The sequence below is a fragment of the Aquarana catesbeiana genome, linkage group LG03 (genome assembly GCF_042186555.1).
Source record: "Aquarana catesbeiana isolate 2022-GZ linkage group LG03, ASM4218655v1, whole genome shotgun sequence".
In the NCBI taxonomy this organism is placed as follows: domain Eukaryota; kingdom Metazoa; phylum Chordata; class Amphibia; order Anura; family Ranidae; genus Aquarana; species Aquarana catesbeiana.
Genome location: NC_133326.1, coordinates 201,195,692 through 201,218,131, shown reverse-complemented (window position 1 = coordinate 201,218,131; position 22,440 = coordinate 201,195,692). Strand labels below are relative to the sequence as shown.

General features: G+C 41.6%; 1 protein-coding gene across 4 annotated transcripts in view; it reads right to left on the bottom strand.

Moving 5' to 3' along the window:
- TBC1D22A (TBC1 domain family member 22A) overlaps nucleotides 1–22,440 on the bottom strand; it is a 919,143-nt gene that overhangs the window by 639,994 nt on the left and 256,709 nt on the right. For all 4 annotated transcript variants that reach the window (XM_073619716.1, XM_073619717.1, XM_073619715.1 and 1 more), the window contains one exon: nucleotides 12,667–12,781. In XM_073619716.1, the coding sequence (XP_073475817.1) occupies nucleotides 12,667–12,781 (115 nt within the window). The remainder of the gene's footprint in view (nucleotides 1–12,666; nucleotides 12,782–22,440) is intronic.

The following is a 22,440-nucleotide window of genomic DNA, read 5'->3' as shown; positions in this document are numbered from 1 at the left end:
TTATTTATTTGATTTAATTGTATATTTATAAATTGTGTTTAAAAAAGAAATGTTTTGATGACTTTTATTGCTGTCACAAGGAATGTAAACATCCCTTGTGACAGTAATATGTGGTGACAGGTACTCTTTATGGAGGGATCGGGGTTTGCACTTCAAAGTATTCAGATCGCAGAAAACAGCGATTCTGAATACTGTTTTTTTTTTTTTAAATTGGCGCCATTGGCAGCCGAGTAAACGGAAGTGACGTCATGACGTCGCTTCAGCGTTTACAATGAGAGGGCTGGAACGAAGCCGCCCACAGCTTCGTTCCAGCCTACCCCCAGCCGCCGGAGACAGCCGATTGGCCGATTGGGAGGCCCGGTAAGGGCGGCGGGAGGGGGGGACGTCCCCTCCCGCTCCTCCGGTATAACAGCCGAGCGGCTTTCAGCCGCATCGGTTGTTATATTCGGATAGCTGATAACCGGCTCTAAACAACGGTACCGGGATGATGCCTGCAGCTGCGGGAATCATCCCGGTATAGCCCCCGAAAGCCGAGTACACACATCTCGGCGGGAAGGGGTTAATTCCTATCTACAGTAGAGTATCTCTTTCAAATTTTTAAGTGCAGTTATCCTTGCAGACATGCTTTGAGGTGAATGATGACTGCAGTGCACAGAATCCAAATCCGCATGGAGGATTTTCCAAGATTTTTATAGAGGCTGTGCAGTGGCTGTACAGTTAGGCATCATTCACACAGGACTTTTTTTCCCTCCTTTGACACCTTTGCTCCTGGCAAGAAAAAAGCAGCCTAAAAAACATACCTAAAGTTGTGTTTTGCTACTACAGGATGAAGGTGCGTTTCCCTACACACCGGAAAGCAAGGTTATTATTATTATTATTATTATACAGGATTTATATAGCACCAACAATTTACGCAGCGCTTTACAATACAAAAGGGAGACAATACAGTTATAATACAATAAAATACAAGAGGATTAAGAGGGCCCTGCTCAGAAGAGCTTACAATCGAATAGGGTGGATCAGGTGGTACAAAAGGTTATAACTGTGGGGAATGAGCTGATGGAAGTGTTAAAAGATTAGTTGAAGATGTGATAGGCTTTCCTGAAGAGATGAGTTTTCAGAGATTGCCTGAAGGTAGCAAGAGTAGGGGATAGCCAGACAGGTTGAGGTAGCGAGTTCCAGAGGATGGGAGAGGCGTTATAAAACTTTATACCAAATTTAAACCCAAATTTCAGCGTATTGCCTTGTTGATTTAAACTCTATTTTCCACGTGTTGGTAAATTTTTCAATCTCATCCTTCCCACTATATATCATAAGTGTTCCATTTTATATGTATTTTCCACTCTTTTAACCCAATCCCCTCTTGTAGGGCTCTCTACTTCTTGTCAATATTGTATCAACCTTTTTGCTGCGTTCATCAGGTTTGGCATCACTGTATTCTTATATTGATTTATTGGACTTTTTTTATACCATAAAGTAAACAGACCCACAGGTCCGCTATTTCAATATTTGTGATTTCTTGTACTTGTTGCAACACCTCCCTCCAAAATTTCTTTATTTTTGGGCAATCCCACCATATATGGGCCAAAGTTCCCACCACTTTACATACCTGCCAACAATATGGTAATTTCCCCAATTGATATTTATGTGCTTTATCTGGGGTTTTATACCATTTTACCAGACATTTTTAATTCAATTCTATGGTATTTGTATCTACTGCTGAGCTATGTACCTATTCTCAAGATTTTTCCTAATTGTTGTTCATCCACTCCTGCTCCTAATTTTATTTTCCCATTTTTCCATGTATGGCGGTATTTTAGGTTCAGCCATTGCCACAAGTATCTTATAGATCCAGGAGGTACCAAGCCCTGTGTTCGTCAAGGTACACAGGCGCTCGAATGGCAATAAATCCTCCCCAAATCTTATTGTTGTAACAAAAAGCCTTAACTGAAAATACTGCCATTAATCTATCACCAGTGTTTCTTGTGCCTCAATTCTCGAAATGTGCAAATCTTTCCTTTTTTCTTTGTCTTTCAACTGTGCATTCTCATCTCTTATTCACTCCCCAAATAATACTCCCTTTCCAGGTGGAAAATAATTTGTTTCCTTAAGCGGGATTAACAGTGAGTTATACTTTTTGTGCTTTTGCATTTTGCATGCTTGTGCATTAAGTTGCAAACTCTAAATACGTTCTGTGTCATGACGTGTGTATTTGTGTCTAACATTCTATATTGTGGTATCCATATAATTTTACCCAATGGTGCATTACCAATCATGTTCTCAATTTTCACCCATCTTTTTTCACTTGTCCTTCTTGTCCACTCTATTATTTGTGCTAATAATGCAGCATTATAGTATTTTTTTTTAAAGTCTGGTACCGCTAACCCCTTGCAATTTCTCTTTACTCAATACCGAAAACTGTATTCTCGGTTTCTTGTTCTGCCATATACCTTAAAATCATTGCCTTAAGCGTCTTAAAATATGTCTGGGGTAGAAAAATCGTCAACATTTGAAATGTATACACGATTTTCGATAATATCACCATTTTCACAATTTTTATACATCCTATCCAAGTAGTCTATCTTTTTTATTTCAGTTTTTATCTCATTTAATAGCGGGATATAATTGACTCATATACAATTTTCCCAGGGAAGGTGTTCGTTTTATTCCTAAATATTTTAGTTCTGTGTTCCTCCATGTAAATGGGAATTCCCATTGTAAAACCTGTTCTTCATGCTTGCTCAGATTTATATTCAGAATCTCTGACTTTGAGGGGTTCATTTTCAAGTTTCATAGCTCTCCAGTTTCATTAGGTTTAGTAGTGTAATTCTGGGATTGGAGATGTAGAACAAAATATCATCCGCATATGCTGCTACTTTATCCACTTCATCTTCAATCTCTAAACCTCCTATGTCTATACTATTTCGGATGGTTGCCAATAGGGGTTGTAATGACAGAACAATAGCAGGGGTGAAGGGGGACACCCCTGCCTTGTTCCGTTGAACATTTCAAATGGTAGGGAATCCCATTGATCTTTCGCTGTGGGGTGGTTATATAATGTTCTGATCCATTGCCTCTAGTGTGTAGGCACCGGTCTAAAACCTAACCGTAATTAATGACTGTTTATAAAATGTAAATTGGTAAATGTGCGTGTACTTTGTTTTTTAGAGAGGGGTAATTCCAGACTCCAAACAAAATTACAAATTGTAATGATATTGGTGGTCAATAGTTGTCCAAGAAAAAAACTCCCCACTGCAATACTACAAAATCACTTTATGCAGATTTGGGGACTTCTTAGGCAGCCTCATACACAAATGGCGGTCCCTGTATTTCAAAGCCATAAGCCAGAGGTACATTCAAGCCCAATTCATTCAGATAGTAAATAATCTTCATTTACTCTAGTAGATATATTGCGCAATGTAACACCTACTCAAAAAAACACTTTGCAATGCCGGTATCTGACATCAGAAAGCTCAGTGACTAGAGGTCCATAGCATCAACCTCCCTATTCACTGTGCTCCCTCAATGTGTAACACTTGGACTAATTTCAAAAGACCACCATATATCTAGGAGTCATCAAAACCCCCTCCCCAATTAAGCCATGTGAAGCCCCTACATGCTTCACTCAAAAATACTTTGTATGGGGTGCAAATAAATAAATAAAACATGAATAAAGAAAATAAGGAAGTTGAATTTTGCTTGTGTTTAGGCATGTCAAGCATTTGAGCATTCATTGATTCTTTGGGCCAAAACAATAGATTATTCTAGGCCATTGGAGTGAACGCTCAACCACTAAATGTGATTAACGTTTAGCACTTTTAAACACGTTCAGCGTGTTTTTTCTGTCAAAATCTTCTTACCTAAATGTGCTGGTTGTGCGTTTTTTTATTTTTTTCTCAGCCTCTAAACTCTTCTAATACACCCATAAACGCTTATGTGTGCATGGCCACATAGGCTAATAGAGGTGAGTTTAAAGGCTGGAAAAAAAATGTCAAACACCTGTAAAAATGGCATTGTTTTTGCCTTGTGTACATGAGGCCTTAACCACTTGAGCCCCGGACCATTATGCTGCCTAAGGACCAGAGGTCTTTTTCCAATTTGGCACTGCGTCGCTTTAACTGCTAATTGCGCGGTTATGCAATGCTGTACCCAAACGAAATTTGCGTCCTTTTCTTCCCACAAATAGAGCTTTCTTTTGATGGTATTTGATCACTTCTGCAGTTTTTATTTTTTGCGCTATAAACGGAAAAAGACCGAAAATTTTGAAAAAAAATGATATTTTCTACTTTTTGTTATAAAAAAAATCCAATAAACTCAATTTTAGTCATACATTTAGGCCAAAATGTATTCGGCCACATGTCTTTGGTAAAAAAAATGTCAATAAGCGTATATTTATTGGTTTGCGCAAAAGTTATAGCGTCTACAAACTAGGGTACATTTTCTGGAATTTACACAGCTTTTAGTTTATGACTGCCTATGTCATTTCTTGAGGTGCTAAAATGGCAGGGCAGTACAAAACCCCCCCAAATGACCCCATTTTGGAAAGTAGACACCCCAAGGAAATTGCTGATAGGCATGTTGAACCCATTGAATATTTATTTTTTTTGTCCCAAGTGATTGAATAATGACAAAAAAAAAAAAAAAAAAAAAATATTTACAAAAAGTTGTCACTAAATGATATATTGCTCACACAGGCCATGGGCCTATGTGGAATTGCACCCCAAAATATATTCAGCTACTTCTCCTGAGTACGGGGATACCACATGTGTGGGACTTTTTGGGAGCCTAGCCGCGTATGGGACCCCGAAAACCAATCACCGCCTTCAGGATTTCTAAGGGTGTAACTTTTTGATTTCACTCTTCACTGCCTATCACAGTTTCGGAGGCCATGGAATGCCCAGGTGGCACAACCCCCCCCCAAATGACCCCATTTTGGAAAGTAGACACCACAAGCTATTTGCTGAGAGGCATATTGAGTCCATGGAATATTTTATATTTTGACACAAGTTGCGGGAAAGTGACACTTTTTTTTTTTTTTTTTTGCACAAAGTTGTCACTAAATGATATATTGCTCACACAGGCCATGGGCCTATGTGGAATTGCACCCCAAAATACATTTAGCTGCTTCTCCTGAGTATGGGGATACCACATGTGTGGGACTTTTTGGGAGCCTAGCCGCGTACGGGGCCCCGAAAACCAATCACCGCCTTCAGCGTTTTTAAGGGCGTGAATTTTTGATTTTACTCTTCACTGCCTAACACCGTTTCGGAGGCCATGGAATGCCCAGGTGGCACAAACCCCCCCCAAATGACCCCATTTTGGAAAGTAGACACCCCAAGCTATTTGCTGAGAGGCATGGTGAGTATTTTGCAGCTCTCATTTGTTTTTGAAAATGAAGAAAGACAAGAAAAAACTTTTTTTTTTTTTCTTTTTTCAAATTTCAAAACTTTGTGACAAAAAGTGAGGTCTGCAAAATACTCACTATACCTCTCAGCAAATAGCTTGGGGTGTCTACTTTCCAAAATGGGGTCATTTGGGGGGGTTTTGTGCCACCTGGGCATTCCATGGCCTCCGAAACTGTGATAGGCAGTGAAGAGTGAAATCAAAAATTCACGCCCCTTAGAAAGCCTGAAGGCGGTGATTGGTTTTCGGGGTCCCGTACACGGCTAGGCTCCCAAAAAGTCTCACACATATGGTATCCCCGTACTCAGGAGAAGCAGCAGAATGTATTTTGGGGTGTAATTTCACATATTCCCATGGCATGTTTGAGCAATATATCATTTAGTGACAACTTTGTGCAAAAAAAAAAAAAAAAAAAAAAAAATTTGTCTCTTTCCCGCAACTTGTGTCGCAATATAAAATATTCCATGGACTCGACATGCCTCTCAGCAAATAGCTTGGGGTGTCTACTTTCCAAAATGGGGTCATTTGGGGGGGTTTTGAACTGTCCTGGCATTTTATGCACAACATTTAGAAGCTTATGTCACACATCACCCACTCTTCTAACCACTTGAAGACAAAGCCCTTTCTGACACTTATTTTTTACATGAAAAAGTTTGTTTTTTTTTGCAAGAAAATTACTTTGAACCCCCAAACATTATATATTTTTTTAAAGCAAATGCCCTACAGATTAAAATGGTGGGTGTTTCATTTTTTTTTTTCACACAGTATTTGCGCAGCGATTTTTCAAACGCATTTTTTGGGGAAAAAACACACTTTTTTAAATTTTAATGCACTAAAACACACTATATTGCCCAAATGTTTGATGAAATAAAAAAGATGATCTTAGACCGAGTACATGGATACCAAACATGACATGCTTTACAATTGCGCACAAACGTGCAGTGGCAACAAAATAAATACATTTTTAAAAGCCTTTAAAAGCCTTTACAGGTTACCACTTTAGATCTACAGAGGAGGTCTACTGCAAAAATTACTGCCCTCGATCTGACCTTCGCGGCGATACCTCACATGCATGGTGCAATTGCTGTTTACGTTTGACGACAGACCGCCGCTTGCGTTCGCCTTAGCGCAAGAGCAGGGGGCGACAGGGGTGCTTTTTTTTTTTTTTTTTTTTTTTTCTTTATTATTTTTTTGCTTTTTTATCTTATTTTTAAACTGTTCCTTTCATTTTTTTTTTTTTTAAATCATTTTTATTGTTATCTCGGGGAATGTAAATATCCCCTATGATAGCAATAGGTAGTGACAGGTACTCTTTTTTGAAAAAATTGGGGTCTATTAGACCCTAGATCTCTCCTCTGCCCTCAAAGCATCTGACCACACCAAGATCAGTGTGATAAAATGCTTCCCCAATTTCCCAATGGCGCTATTTACATCCGGCGAAATCTAAGTCATAAAATGCTCGTAGCTTCCGGTTTCTTAGGCCATAGAGATGTTTGGAGCCACTCTTGTCTCTGATCAGCTCTATGGTCAGCTGGCTGAATCACCGGCTGCATTCTCAGGTTCCCTGTTGAGACAGGAGAGCCAGAGAAAAACACGGAAGACGGTGGGGGGGGGGGGGGGGGCATTCCCTCCCACGGCTTGTAAAGGCAGTCTAGAGGCTAATTAGCCGCTAGGATTGCTTTTACATGAAAGCCGACCGCTGGCTGAAAAGAATGATACCAAGATGATACCTAAACCTGCAGGCATCATTCTGGTATAACCACTCAAAGTTGTGAATGGCGTACCTGAAGACAAAAAAATGGTTAACAATAAAGCACAGTAAACAATAAAGTATAAATAATTACATACCTGAAAAACAAACATGATAAAACATAATAACAATAACAATAACAATAAAACACTGCAGAATAGAATACAGTAAAAAAAGAGCAGAACAATAGAGAGAGAGAATAGAGAGAGAGAGAACAATAAAACGACAACTATTTTTTTTTATTTTATATATATTTTTTTTTTTTTTTTACACTTTTTTTGTAACTAACTTTTATAACTGTAACCGGTTCCAGGTTCGGGTCTCTCAAAATGCGATGGCATCTTGGGAGACCCTGTGAAAGTGTGCCTAGTCTGTGCAATGCTGTACCCTACGCTAATACTCAACTAGTGTATGGTAGCGTTCAAAACATTCACCAATGCAAAGACCAGGATTGTCAGGACAGGAGGGACAATAATAGCGGGTGTCACGCCTATATCCGCGTTTGCTGCAGACACAACATCTTTTTGGGGGGGGTTCGTTGGGTAGGGGTACTCGGGAGCACATAAAAATGCCTCTCATGCAGCCGACTGCATTTCGTTGGGGGATGTGAATGGGGGAAGTACGGGCGCTGCAGAAGTGGTGGGTTCCCAATTAGGATTGGCGAATGCAGCAGGAAGGGCACTATGGGCACGACGGGCCTGTGTTTGTCTTTTTGGTGGCAGCGGGACACTACTTGTGCTTGTCACCTCACCAGCTTGAACTGCACTTATGGGACTCGCCACGTCACCAAGTGTTACTGCAGTGCTGGTTTGACTACGACCGGGGTGTACTAGGCCGCTGGTGCTTGCCAGTTCAATAAAAAGCTTCCAAAAAAACTGTTAGCGATCGCAGGGATCAGGCCTGACTCTGCGAACGCTGCAGTTATGCGTTTAGTGTTTTGTAAGTGACAGTGATCGATCGATACTGCACTTGGGTGGGCTGGACTGGGCCGGGCGGAGGGGCAAAACGCAGGTGCTAGCAGGTATCTGGGCTGATCCCGCTAACACTGCGTTTTTGGGAACCCTAAACTGCTGGGGACGCTAGTATAGATCTGATCTGATCGGATCAGATATTGATCCGTTCAGATACTATACCACTAAAGGAGGCGTATGCTGCGTGCGTGGGTGTTAGTGGTACTGGCGCTAACCTGACGCTGCCTGGGGCCGGTGCTTGCTAGTTCACCAAAATGCTACCAAAAAAACTGTTAGCGATCGCAGGGATCAGGCCTGACTCTGCGAACGCTGCAGTTATGCGTTTAGTGCCTTGTAAGTGTCAGTGATCGATCGATACTGCACTTGGGTGGGCTGGGCTGGGCCGGGCGGAGGGGCACAACGCAGGTGCTAGCAGGTATCTGGGCTGATCCCACTAACACTGCGTTTTTGGGAACCCTAAACTGCTGGGGACGCTAGTATAGATCTGATCGGATCAGATATTGATCCGATCAGATACTATACCACTAAGGGAGGTGTACGGTGCGTGCGTGGGTGTTAGCGGTACTGGCGCTAACCTGACGCTGCCTGGTGCTTGCTTGCCAGTTCACCAAAATGCTACCAAAAAAACTGTTAGCGATCGCAGGGATCAGGCCTGACTCTGTGAACGCTGCAGTTATGCGTTTAGTGTTTTGTAAGTGACAGTGATCGATCGATACTGCACTTGGGTGGGCTGGGCGGAGGGGCAAAACGCAGGTGCTAGCGGGTATCTGGGCTGATCCCGCTAACACTGTGTTTTTGGGAACCCTAAACTGCTGGGGACGCTAGTATAGATCTGATCAGATCAGATATTGATCCGTTCAGATACTATACCACTAAGGGAGGCGCATGCTGCGTGCGTGGGTGTTAGCGGTACTGGCGCTAATCTGACGCTGCCTGGGGCGACGCATATCACCGCCGGGCGATCAGGGGGCTAAACCTTTATTAGGTAATAAACGGCGGGTGCCCTGACACTATAAAAAATAAACGAACTAACCTGCGTCACCCGTAACGGTTATACGGTGATCAGTGGTGAAAGGGTTAACTAGGGGGCAATCAAGGGGTTAAAACATTTATTAGGTAGTATATGGGGGTCCCTGTCACTATAAAACGCTGACGGCGAACCTAAATATTTACCTCACTAACTAGCGTCACCAGCGACACTAATACAGCGATCAGAAAAATGATCGCTTAGCAACACTGGTGACAGGGGGTGATCAAGGGGTTAAAACTTTATTAGGGGGGGTTAGGGGGGTACCCTAGACCTAAAGGGGGGTAATACTCACTGTCCCAACACTGTAACTGTCACAAACTGACACTATGCAGTAATCAGAAAAAAAAAAAAAAAAAAAAAACCTGCTGGTGTCAGTTTGTGACAGGGGGGGGGGGGGGGGGTGATTGGGGGGTGATTGGGGGGCGATCGGGGGGGGGATCGGGGTGTTTTGTATGCCTGGCATGTTCTACTGTGTTGTGTAGTGTGTTTTCACTCACATTGATGTCTTCTCCCCTCGGCGCTGGAACGGAAAATACCGAGCCGAGGGGAGATGACATCATTTCCTTTGCTGCTGTTTAGCATACAGCAGCAAAGGAGTGTTCCCATTGGCCGGCGGCGATCGCGAGGGGGGGGCCACGAACGGATGGCCTCCCCCTCATCTCGGATCGCCGGGGAACAGAACGGGACCGCTTCGGGCACCGGGGGGGGTCCGATCGGACCCCCCACCCGCGAGAGGCAAATCACGTACATGTACGTGATTTTGCCTGCCCGTGCCGCCTTGCCGACGTAAATCGGCGTTAGGCGGTCCTTAAGTGGTTAAAGTGTTACTAAACCCAGGACCCCACATTCACTACATCTGGTCTCCCACAGTACACATAACATGGAAATTCAATTATTTTAGTAACTATAAACTGCTAAATACCCTTTCTCATCAGCAGTATAAAGCAGTCTTATGACTCCTATCAGTGTCTGTTTAAAGCTTGTAGGAGGGGTTTTCATTGCACTCTGACTATCCTATGAGGCTGCCCTGACCCTCTGTCTGGATAGTGCTGATTGGCCCTGTACCGATCACATGCACCCTCTTAAGAAAAGAAAAAAAACTCTCTAGCAATACATACTAAACTGAGAATGTGCAGAGTGATTTCAAAGGCTTTGTCTTACCAAGAGATAGATTAGGGTCAATGGAAGAAGTGGAGGATCAGAGAAGATAGGATCAAACAGCCTTTTTGCACAATGTGGAGGATTAACCCCTTAGGTTCCACAGTAAATATAACAAGCATGCTTTATTGCATATACAGACTGATTTTAAGTTTATGGGTTTAGTAACACTTTAAAAGTTGAATTTCATGAGGATTTTTTTTTTTTTTTTTTTTTAGTTTTTTGTTCTTCTATAGTTACATTGATCAAGCTTGGAACAAAGTATACATATTCTATGCCTTTAGCAACATAGCAAGGTAGCAAAATCATTAAAGATTTTCATCAAATCCTGAAGAAGCATTGGGTGACATGAGAAGAGTTTTGGCCATATCCCTAACCAATATATTGACAACAGTATGTCTACACTGAACCCTAGTTTGTTGGGTTTGGAACATAATGATAGGGAAATTTCATTTTTCCTTATTGAAGTTGTCTCAAAATATCTAAAGCCTCCAATATCCTGGTAAGCTGACTTCATACCAAAGGAATGTCATTGCAAACTGACCAAGTCCTAAAAAGGTCATATTGCTACAAGGGGAGCTGGTCATTTCCTTACACACAAATCCTATATACTACAGCTATAACTTGGAATATTTTGTCTCTATCAGGTCTGATCATCTGCGACACACGGTAAGAAAGTGAACAGGACTCCGTGGCGAAAGACCACACTTTAGTTGAGTATTCTTGTTATATTTTCTAATACTATTACACTTGTTATCTGTGTATGTCATTATTTAATGTTAAACCTACATGTGTTTGTGTGATCTTTCTTTGCACATCTCGAATACAAGCCCAAAAATGTAAACTATCACATAACTAGCATACATCACATAACACCTAACAATACAAGCCCAAAAATGTAAACTATCACATAACTAGCATACATCACATAACACCTAACAATACAATTGAGTAAATTTAGTAGTGGTTTGGGGTTGACAACTTGAGGGTACTAGCAGTGCTACACACAATAATGCTTAAATTTGTTTTAATATCTGAGAAGTTAACCTTTATATTGCTAAAATAAAAAACAATAATTTTAAGCAGTGTTTTTTTTCATGATTATTAACATGTTACATCCTAAATGCGGGTATAACATGTAACATATTGGTAAAGGTCTATCCTTTCATGGGGAAATCTGCATGTATTGCAATTTTTTTTGTCTTTACATACTTTTTAAGGACTGATAAAACTAAGTATATTTGATTCTTAAACAGCTAAACGGAGAGAAATTGGATGAAAAAGGATAGGCACATTTTTCCTTTAACTACAGTATCTCACAAAAGTGAGTACACCCCTCACATTTTTGTAAATATTTTATCATATCTCTTCATGTGACCACACTAAACAAATGACACTTTGCTACAATGTAAAGTAGTGAGTGTACAGCTTGTATAACAGTGTACATTTGCTGTCCCCTCAAAATAACTCAACACAAAGCCATTAATGTCTAAACCCCTGGCAACAAAAGTGAGTACACCCTAAGTGAAAATGTTAAAATTGGGCCCAATTAGCCATTTTCCCTCTCCGGTGTCATGTGACTTGGTTACAAGGTCTCAGGTGTGAATAGGGGAGCAGGTGTGTTACCTTTGGTATACAACAATATATAAAGGACTGTGCTAATTCATCAAAAAAAAAATGTGAAAACATATATGATCCACACAGCAAAAAATGTAAAAATGTGTAGTAGGTCATCTTAATTGTCCATGCTCCACACGTGTGTGAGAAGAAACAAACTCACCAAGTAAGCTAAGGATCATGTCCCTTTGCTGTGGCTTACCCATCCAAGGATCTGAGACCTATGCAAGTTTTTTCCATCTAGCTATTTGGTGAGTTTGTTTCTTCTCACACGAGTGTTGGTGGAGCACAGACAATTAAGATCACCTAGACCACGTTTTATAATTGTGTATATATATATATATATATATATATATATATATAAAAAAATATATAAATATGTGATGTAATCATACATGTTTTCACTTTTTTGGATGAATTAGCACTGTCCTTTATATTTTGTTGTATATGTTTATGGATGATCAGTTCTCTCGAAAAAGGGGCAGCTTCTTCTGGATTTTGTTAGATAATGTATTTGTTTAGCGCCATCACTTGTTAAACTATATATATATATATATATATATATATATATATAATCTCAAGTGTTAAATATGGTGTTACTCTCTCATACTGCTCACTTTTGTGAGATACTGTATATATGAATTTAATTTAAGTATATCCAAGCAGAACAAAAATCAAAACTGTATAAGAAAGAAATGACTAACGCTTTTTATGATTTTTTTTATGTTAAAACTTACCCACATAGTCACTAATGAACACAACAAAGAAAGGTGTGACTAGGTCATTTATTCCTTGTACGTATCCACTTGCCGGATGTCGAATTGCCCATATAAACAAAATTCTTTCAAATATCTGCAAAACAAAATATACACATACTTAGAACAAAACAATGCACAACAGGATTTAATGATTGTTAAGGTTCATTAAAAGGATTTTACATTTTCAACAACAATGGAGAATACCTATAGTCTGGCAGGCTAATGCAGAATCACACTGGCCTCCTCATCAAAAACTCAAATGGTCAGCTGTTGGCAGCAACAAAAATGTTAGCCCCAAAGTTGCAGGAATTCTCAGGGATACACAACCTTTTCAGCAACACACAGCTGTAAATTGAAAGCTGAAGTCGCAGGCAAAAATGGTCAAGCACCTCAGAACATACTAGCATCCTCTAAGATGCTCTTTTATCACTTACACAGCAGGGTGTCTGAGCACAAACTTCTGCCCATCAGTACGCAAAGTGAAAAATCCCTTAAGCCATTTTGTTTCCTATAAAAACTCTTTAATGTAAGCCAGTGTCCGAAAAAATGGAAACTCTTTTATTATCGCTACAACTTATTATGGCAGCTTTCCACAACAAATCTGTGCAACCCGCTGCTCAGAAGCCTTAGAAAAAGAAAGCCTTTGTTTTATTATTGCAAAAACTTATTATGGCAGCTGTCCAGAACAAGAGTTATACAAGCAACCTGCAGGTCAGATACCATAATGACTTCTTTGATTCTGTTTTTGAAGCTGCCATTTTGTTCAAACTGCAGTTAATCGTAAAAGGAAACTGCATCTTCTGGCACATTTTTTTTAATATAATCTTTATTTCTATGTTTCAATGTATACAAATATACATATACATAGTTACATAGTCAGGCAGGTTGAAAAAAAGGCACAAGTCCATCTAGTTCAACCAAAAAAATAAAATAAAAAAAATACAATCCCATATACACAATCCTTCACCCTGATCCAGAGGAAGGCAAAAAAAAAACCCTTAGCAAAGCATGCTCCAATTTGCTACAGCAGTGGAAAAAAATCTTTCCTGATCCCCCAAGAGGCAATCAGATTTTCGCTGGATCAACTTTACCTATAAATGTTAGTACCCAGTTATATTCTGTACATTTAGGAAAGAATCCAGGCCATTTTAAAGCAATCCACTGGTGACCAGCTGTGAAAGAATAGAAGATATCTCCATATTGAACCTGTGTATTGTCTTGTTGTGTACCTGTGTATTGTCTTGAGTATTAGTGCCAGGAAGCTAGCTGTTAGGTAATTTGGACAGGGTAAAATCCCCAAATCCTCACTAAATTTAATAGGTATGATGCTCGGCGGGTGTGGAGAGGCGACTCTTTGTACATCTTGCCGCATGTATGCGTTCCTTGATCATCCGATCGAGGGCGAATACTGCTGTGCAAAATGTAAGCACATTGTTTCCCTGGAAGCCCAGGTTCTGAATCTGGGGAAGCAACTGTCAGCACTGAGAAGTCCCTCCATACTAAAGGAGAGCCAGGAACGTACATGGCAGGTGCCGGCAGGGGCCAGCACAGAGGCGGGTGGAGACAAAGAGGTGCAGGCACTAGCAAAGAGTAGATGGGTGACAGTCAGGAGGGGTAGAGGGGGAAGTGCCAGGGAGGCCGATCCAGGACTGGAGCATCCCAATAAGTACGCTACTTTGAGTGACATTGGTGAAACCAGTCAGGGACCAGCACTGCTGGAGCTGAGGGACTCTCCTAGCTGCCGGGGGAAGAACTCCTCCAGTGAGAGTGGGGGGGGCAGCAAAGGGAAAGGAAAGACAGATTCTGGTGGAAAGACAGATTCTGGTGGTAACCAAGACCTGAAGCGCCGAACAGTATGTTGTCTACCGGGCGCTCGGGTTCGGCACATCACGGATCTTGTGGACAGATTACTGGGAGGGGCTGGGGAAGACCCGGCTGTCATGGTGCACGTTGGCACCAATGACAAAGTCAGAGGCAGATAGAGTGTCCTAAAGAACAATGTTAGGGACTTAGGAGCTAAATTGAGGAAAAGGACCTCCAAGGTAGTATTCTCAGGAATATTACCGGTACATCGAGCCACACCAGAAAGGAAGAGGGAGATTAGGGAAGTAAACAAGTGGCTGAAGAGCTGGTGTAGTAAGGAGGGGTTTGGGTTATTGGAGGACTGGGCCGACTTCTCAGTCGGTAACCGGTACTATAGAAGGGACGGACTGCACCTAAATGAGGAGGGTGCAGATCTGCTGGGAATGAAGATGGCCAAAAAGTTAGAGGGGTTTTTAAACTAGGCGATGGGGGGGAGGGTCCAGAGGCAGAGATAGCCAGCGTGGAAGATATTCCAGAGGGTAGTATTGGGGGCATTAGTGGCAGGTTAACCAAAGCACAAAAACACAAGGTGAGTATAGTAGCAAGTCCTAGTTGCAATCTCGAAACACCCAATACGAGGACAATATGCGACCGGTCTAAACTATGTGGCATGTTCACCAATGCCAGGAGCATGGCAGACAAGATGGATGAACTAGAGATACTGTTGTACGAGGAGGATTTGGATTTTGTGGGAATTTCAGAGACCTGGTTTAACAGCTCTCATGATTGGCTGGCAAACATTCAAGGGTATACCCTTTACCGCAAGGATAGGGAGGGTAAAAAAGGGGGAGGGGTATGCCTATATATCAAGAATAATGTACAAGTGAATGTGAGAGATGACATCACTAAGGGAGCTAGGGAGGAGGTGGAATCCTTATGGGTAGAGCTCCAAAGGGATGAAGCTAAGGGGAAAATAATACTGGGAGTATGCTATAGGCCCCCTAACCTGAGGGAGGAAGTGGAGACGGATCTCCTATCACAAATTGGATTAGCAGCAAGGATGGGAAGTGTTATCATAATGGGGGATTTTAATTATCCAGACATAGACTGGGTGGAGGGAACCGCGCATTCATTTAAGGCTTGCCAATTCCTTAATGTCTTGCAGGACAATTTTATGGGTCAGATGGTAGACGCACCAACTAGAAATAAAACATTACTGGATCTACTGATTACCAACAATACAGACCTGATCACGGATGTGGAAATACGGGGCAATTTAGGTAACAGCGATCACAGGTCAATTAGTTTCAGTATAAATCACACAAATAGGAAACATAAAGGGAATACAAAGACACTGAATTTCAAAAGAGCCAACTTCCCTAAACTACAAACCTTACTAAAAGGCATAAACTGGGATAAAATATTAGGAACAAAGAATACGGAGGAGAGATGGGTTTGCTTTAAGAGCATATTAAATAAGGGCATTAGCCAATGTATCCCATTGGGTAATAAATTTAAAAGAGCGAACAAAAGTCCTGGATGGCTCAACTCCAATGTAAAAATGCATATAAAAGCAAAGCAGAAGGCCTTCAAAAAATACAAGGTTGAGGGATCATCCTCAGCATTCAGACTTTATAAAGAATGCAACAGGAAATGTAAGGGTGCAATTAGGACGGCTAAGATAGAACATGAAAGACACATAGCGGAGGAGAGCAAAAAAAATAGCAAGAAATTCTTTAAGTATGTAAACAGTAAAAAAGGGAGGACAGACCATATTGGCCCCATAAAGAATGAGGAAGGACATCTGGTTACAAAGGATGGGGAGATGGCAAAGGTATTGAATTTATTCTTCTCCTCAGTCTTCACGAGTGAATCAGGGGGCTTCAGTAACCAAAACTGCAGTGTTTATCCTCATGACACAACACAGGAAGCACCTCCATGGTTAACAGAGGACGGAATTAAAATTAGACTTGAGAAACTTAACATTAATAAATCACCGGGACCAGATGGCTTGCATCCAAGGGTACTTAGGGAACTCAGTCAAGTGATTGCCAGACCGTTGTTCCTAATTTTTACAGATAGTCTACTGACTGGAATGGTACCAGCTGATTGGAGAAAAGCCAATGTAGCACCAATATTTAAAAAGGGCCCAAAATACATCCCTGGGAACCACAGACCAGTTAGCCTAACATCAATAGTATGTAAACTCTTGGAGAGGATGATAAGGGACTATATACAAGATTTTAGTAATAAGAACGGTATCATTAGCAGTAATCAGCATGGATTCATGAAGAATCGTTCTTGCCAAACCAATCTATTAACCTTCTATGAGGAGGTGAGTTGCCATCTAGATAAAGGAAGGCCCGTAGACGTGGTGTATCTGGATTTTGCAAAAGCATTTGACGCAGTTCCCCATAAACGTTTACTGTACAAAATAAGGTCCATTGGCATGGACCATAGGGTGAGTACATGGATTGAAAACTGGCTACAAGGGCAAGTTCAGAGGGTGGTGATAAATGGGGAGTACTCGGAATGGTCAGGGGTGGGTAGTGGGGTTCCCCAGGGTTCTGTGATGGGACCAATCCTATTTAATTTGTTCATAAACGATCTAGAGGATGGGATAAACAGTTCAATCTCTATATTTGCAGACGATACTAAGCTAAGCAGGGCAATAACTTCTCCGCAGGACGTGGAAACCTTGCAAAAAGACCTGAACAAATTAATGGGGTGGGCGACTACATGGCAAATGAGGTTCAATGTAGAAAAATGTAAAATAATGCATTTGGGTGGCAAAAATATGAATGCAATCTATACACTGAGGGGAGAACCTCTGGGGGAATCTAGGATGGAAAAGGACCTGGGGGTCCTAGTAGTTGATCGGCTCAGCAATGGCATGCAATGCCAAGCTGCTGCTAACAAAGCAAACAGAATATTGGCATGCATTAAAAGGGGGATCAACTCCAGAGATAAAACGATAATTCTCCCGCTCTACAAGACTCTGGTCCGGCCGCACCTAGAGTATGCGGTCCAGTTCTGGGCACCAGTCCTCAGGAAGGATGTACTGGAAATGGAGCGAGTACAAAGAAGGGCAACAAAGCTAATAAAGGGTCTGGAGGATCTTAGTTATGAGGAAAGGTTGCAAGCACTGAACTTATTCTCTCTGGAGAAGAGACGCTTGAGAGGGGATATGATTTCAACTTACAAATACCGGACTGGTGACCCCACAATAGGGTTAAAACTTTTTCGCAGAAGAGAGTTTAACAAGACTCGTGGCCACTCATTAAAATTAGAAGAAAAGAGGTTTAACCTTAAACTACGTAGAGGGTTCTTTACTGTAAGAGCGGCAAGGATGTGGAATTCCCTTCCACAGGCGGTGGTCTCAGCGGGGAGCATTGATAGCTTCAAGAAACTATTAGATAAGCACCTGAATGACCGCAACATACAGGGATATACAATGTAATACTGACACATAATCACACATAGGTTGGACTTGATGGACTTGTGTCTTTTTTCAACCTCACCTACTATGTAACTATCTATGTAACTATGAAGCACTTATTTTGGTGTTGGGATTTGTCACATTGGACTATTTATATTGCTTTGGCTATTTGTTTATATATTTTTATTTATCACCAAAATGTTTCAGCACTGTTTATCTTCATGGTCACATGAAGTCATATTATTATTTGAATGTCACTTATTCACTTTATACATTAAGCATTGTGAGCGCCATGCTTTATTTTGTTTATTTTACGTTTGTAGGTGATTTATTCACCTATTTAAAGAGGCAGCCATATATCACTAATTCATTTTTCAGGGTGCCATTCTTTGGTATTATTTACTTTAACAGTCAGTATGCATAACCATATGTGTACATAATAAAAGTGTGCCAAACTAAGAAAGTACATATCCCGTGAAAACAAGAAAAAAGTGGTCCATAAGCAACCAACTGTTACCCAGGTATCATCTAAGCATCTCAACGACTTGTATTTACATCATATTTTATACCTCCACTCCCCTGATAGGGGAAAGGGTGACAGAATATAAAAGAAAAGTGAAACAGCAAGTATCTTCTGGCACATTTAAAAATATTATTCGGCAAAAATATAGTGTGCTATAACCCACATAAATCACATTTTTCCTGCAAGGTTGTTTTACCACGTACCTTCAAGCACCAGGGACTCACTTTAACCCTTTTACTGAAAGAGCTGTTTTTTTTTGTTTTTATAATAAATATTTTAGGTAAGCACATTAGTTAAACCTCCCCAAACATGATCTATTTTTCTGAACGCAGTGCATAAAATTGTGGTAGCTCCCATTTTTTCCAGACATTACTGCAACACTTTATCAATGTTTGGTAAAAAACACTAAAGTTAAAGTGATTCTAAACCTATTTTGTTTTTTAAAATAACAAACATGTCTTGCTTACCTGCTCTGTGCAATAGTTTTGCACAGAGCAGCCCTGATCATCCTCTTTTTGGGTTTCCCGGTTCCTAGCTCCTCCCCCTGTCAAGAGCCCCCATAGCAAGCCACTTGATGTGGGGGCACTTTCTGCTTGGTCGTTCCCGAGTCAGTTCCCAGTGATCACATGACAAGTGTAAACAATGGATTGGCTTCCTTTTATGCCATTCATTGTGTACAATTGTGTTGCAAGCTGTGATTGGTCAATGTGATCACAGGGTACAGACAGGGCCAATCACAGCCCATCAGTGCAATGTGATTAGCTGTGGCCAATCACAGCTAATTACAACAATGCACATTGAATAAATCAATTTCATTCAGTAAAAATGGTTGCTTATAACCATGGGAAAAAAAATCCTGATCACTTCCCCAGAGAAATATTATGGTAACACTGTAGTGCCCTGGTCACAGTATGTTAAAAAATAAATTAAAAAAAAGTAAAGTAAATAATCCAAAAAAATTAATAAAAAAAAAGGAAAGAGAAAGAAAAACAGGGAAAAAAAAAAAGTATTTTTTTTTGTAACATACCGTTACCAGTCAGTCTCCCTGATTACCGCCACACCAGTTACATGATGACACTGTACTGCACTGGTGACCGTAATTTTTTTTTAATTTCTTCATTTTCCATGTGGTGGCCATCTCATCTTTCGAGACCCTGTGTAAGTGTGCCTAGGACCGTGCAATGCTGTACTCCACGCTAATACTCCACTAGTGTGCGGTAGCGTTCGAAACAGTCACCAATGCATAGACCATGTTGGTCACGATAGGATGGAAAATAAAAGCGCATATCACGCCTATATCTGCGCTTTCTAGACATGACATCTTCTTTGGGGATTTCTTTTTTTTTTTTTTTTTTTAATTTTTTATTTATTTCAGGAAACAGGTATACATGTACCAAGATAACAGAATTGGGGATTTCTCTGGGTAGGGGTACCAGGGAGGACATGCAGAAAATGCCTCTCATGCAGCCAGCTCACTGTATTTGGATTAGGAAGTTGAGCCACAGCACCGTCTGATAACAGAAGGGCTGTGATGATCTCTTCCTGGAATTCAAGGAAGGATAGAGTTTGTCCTGAAGCTTTGTATAGCACATAAGCATTCAGCAGAGCCAATTGGAATAAGTATACAGACACTTTTTTATACCAGCGTCTGGCCTTACGGCAATTAGGTATGGTTCCAACAACTGGTCCTTGAGGTCCACCCTCCCATATTAAGGTTATATTCGTGAACACAGAGGGGTTTCTCCACAACACCAGTCGCTGTAGGAATTTGGGCTGTCATGTCTGCATGAAGGGAGGACAGAACGAAAACATTCCTATCCCTCCACTTCACAGCCAGTAAATTATTACATCTCAAGCAGGGTAAGCCCTGGCGATTAGATCGCACGGTGCCACATGTGCCAATACCGTGAGCAAACAAGTGACTAAAAAGTGGCACGCTTGTGTAATAATTGTCCACATACAAGTGGTACCCCTTTCTGAATAAGGGTGACACCAAGTCCCACACAATCTTACCAGCGCTCCCTATGTAGTCTGAGCAGTTCTCCGGATCAACATAACTAGCTCTTCCCTCGTAAACCATAAAACTATCTGTATAGCCTGTTGCCCTGTCACAGAGCTTATACATCTTGACCCCATATCTGGCACGCTTGCTAGGAAGATACTGTTTGAATGACAAGCGGCCAGAAAACTTAATCAGGGACGCATCAACGCAGACAACTTGATAAGGAGTAAACAAGGTTGCAAACTGCTGGTTTACAAGGGGCTGAATTTTGTAGAGCCGATTGTATTCAGGGTCACCCCAAGGACTACAGAGTTCATTGTCACTGAAATGCATGAACTGCAAGATCTCCTCGTATCGTGTCCTGGTCTTGGAGGCAGAGAACACGGGCATATGATGTATTGGGTCAGTGGACCAATATGACCGCAACTCACTTTTTTTTTAGTTATGCCCATGAGGAGGGATAGGCCCAGGAAGGTCTTAAATTTGGAGACCGTAATAGGTTTCCAATCTCTGGCAAGGGTCAACTGGGGATTAGCGGCAATGAATTGACCAGCATACAAATTGCTTTGGTCCACAATAGATCTATAGAGATTTGCCATGAAAAACAGTGAACAAAAATCAAGTGACATAAAATCAACTGGTTCCACCTGAATTCCGGATTGGCCAGTGAATGGGGGAAGTACAGGTGCTGCAGAAGTGGTGGGCTCCCAATTCGGATTGGCAAATGCAGCAGGAAGGGCACTATGGGCTCCACGAGCCTGTCTTTGTCTTCTTGGTGGCTGCGGGACACTAGTTGTGCTAGCCACCTCACCAGCTTGAACTGCACTTATGGGACTTGCCACGTCACCACGTGATACTGCAGTGCTGGATGTACTAGGCCACTGGTGCTTGCCAGTACACCAGAAGGATGAGCGGCACTAGTACTGGCTCAGAAGTACTAGTACACCTGACCTTGGCAGGGACCACAACTTTGTCGTCAGAGCTATCTGTCAGGGTGCCGCTGCTGTCTACGGGTTTGTATTCTGAGACAGAATCTGACAGGTGGGCGAGTTCCTCTTCACTCTCATCTGTCATGCTCAGAAACGTGTATGCCTCTTCACTAGTGTACCTTCGATTGGACATTTTGGCCTCTAAATTTACTGGTACACCAGTGAGACTCACAGGAAAAAAGAGCACATGACTGTCAGCGACTGCTTCAAGCGCTACCAAAAAAAACTGTTAGCGTTCGCAGGGATCAAGCCTAACTCTGCGAATGCAGCAGTTATTTGTTTAGTGTTTTGTAAGTGACAGTGATCGATTGATACTGCACTTGGGTGGGCTGGGCTGAGCAGAGGGGCTAAACGCAGGTGCTAGCAGGTATCTGGGCTGATCCTGCTAACACTTTTGGCAACCCTAAACTGCTGGGCACGCTAGTATAGATCTGATCAGATATTGATCCGTTCAGACACTATACTACTAAGGGAGGTGTATGGTGTGTGCGTGGGTGTTAGCGCTACTGGCACTAATCTGACGCTGCCTGGGGCGACGCACACCCTAATTGACGCTAAATCCTAACTGATATTACCTGCTGGGTGATCAGGGGGTTAAAACGTTTATTAGGTAATATACGGCGGGTGCCCTGACGCTATAAAAAAATAACTAACTGACCAGCTTCACCCATGACACTAACACAGGGATCACTGGGGACAGGGGGTGATCAAGGGGTTAAACCTTTATTAGGGGGGTTAAGGGGCTCCCTAGACCTATCTGGGGCTACTACTAAGTACCCTAATGCTGATTAATGTCACAAATGACACCAGTACAGTGATCAAAGAAAAATATGAACACTGCACTGGGTGACAGAGTGACAGGGAGTGAAGGGGTTAACTGGGGGCAATCAGGGGGTGAAATATGTGCCTATGTGTACTGTGTCAGTGTAGTGTTGTCACGTTTTGATGTCCTCTCTCCTCTCTCTGGAATGGAAAAAAGTTCCACGAGAGGAGATTA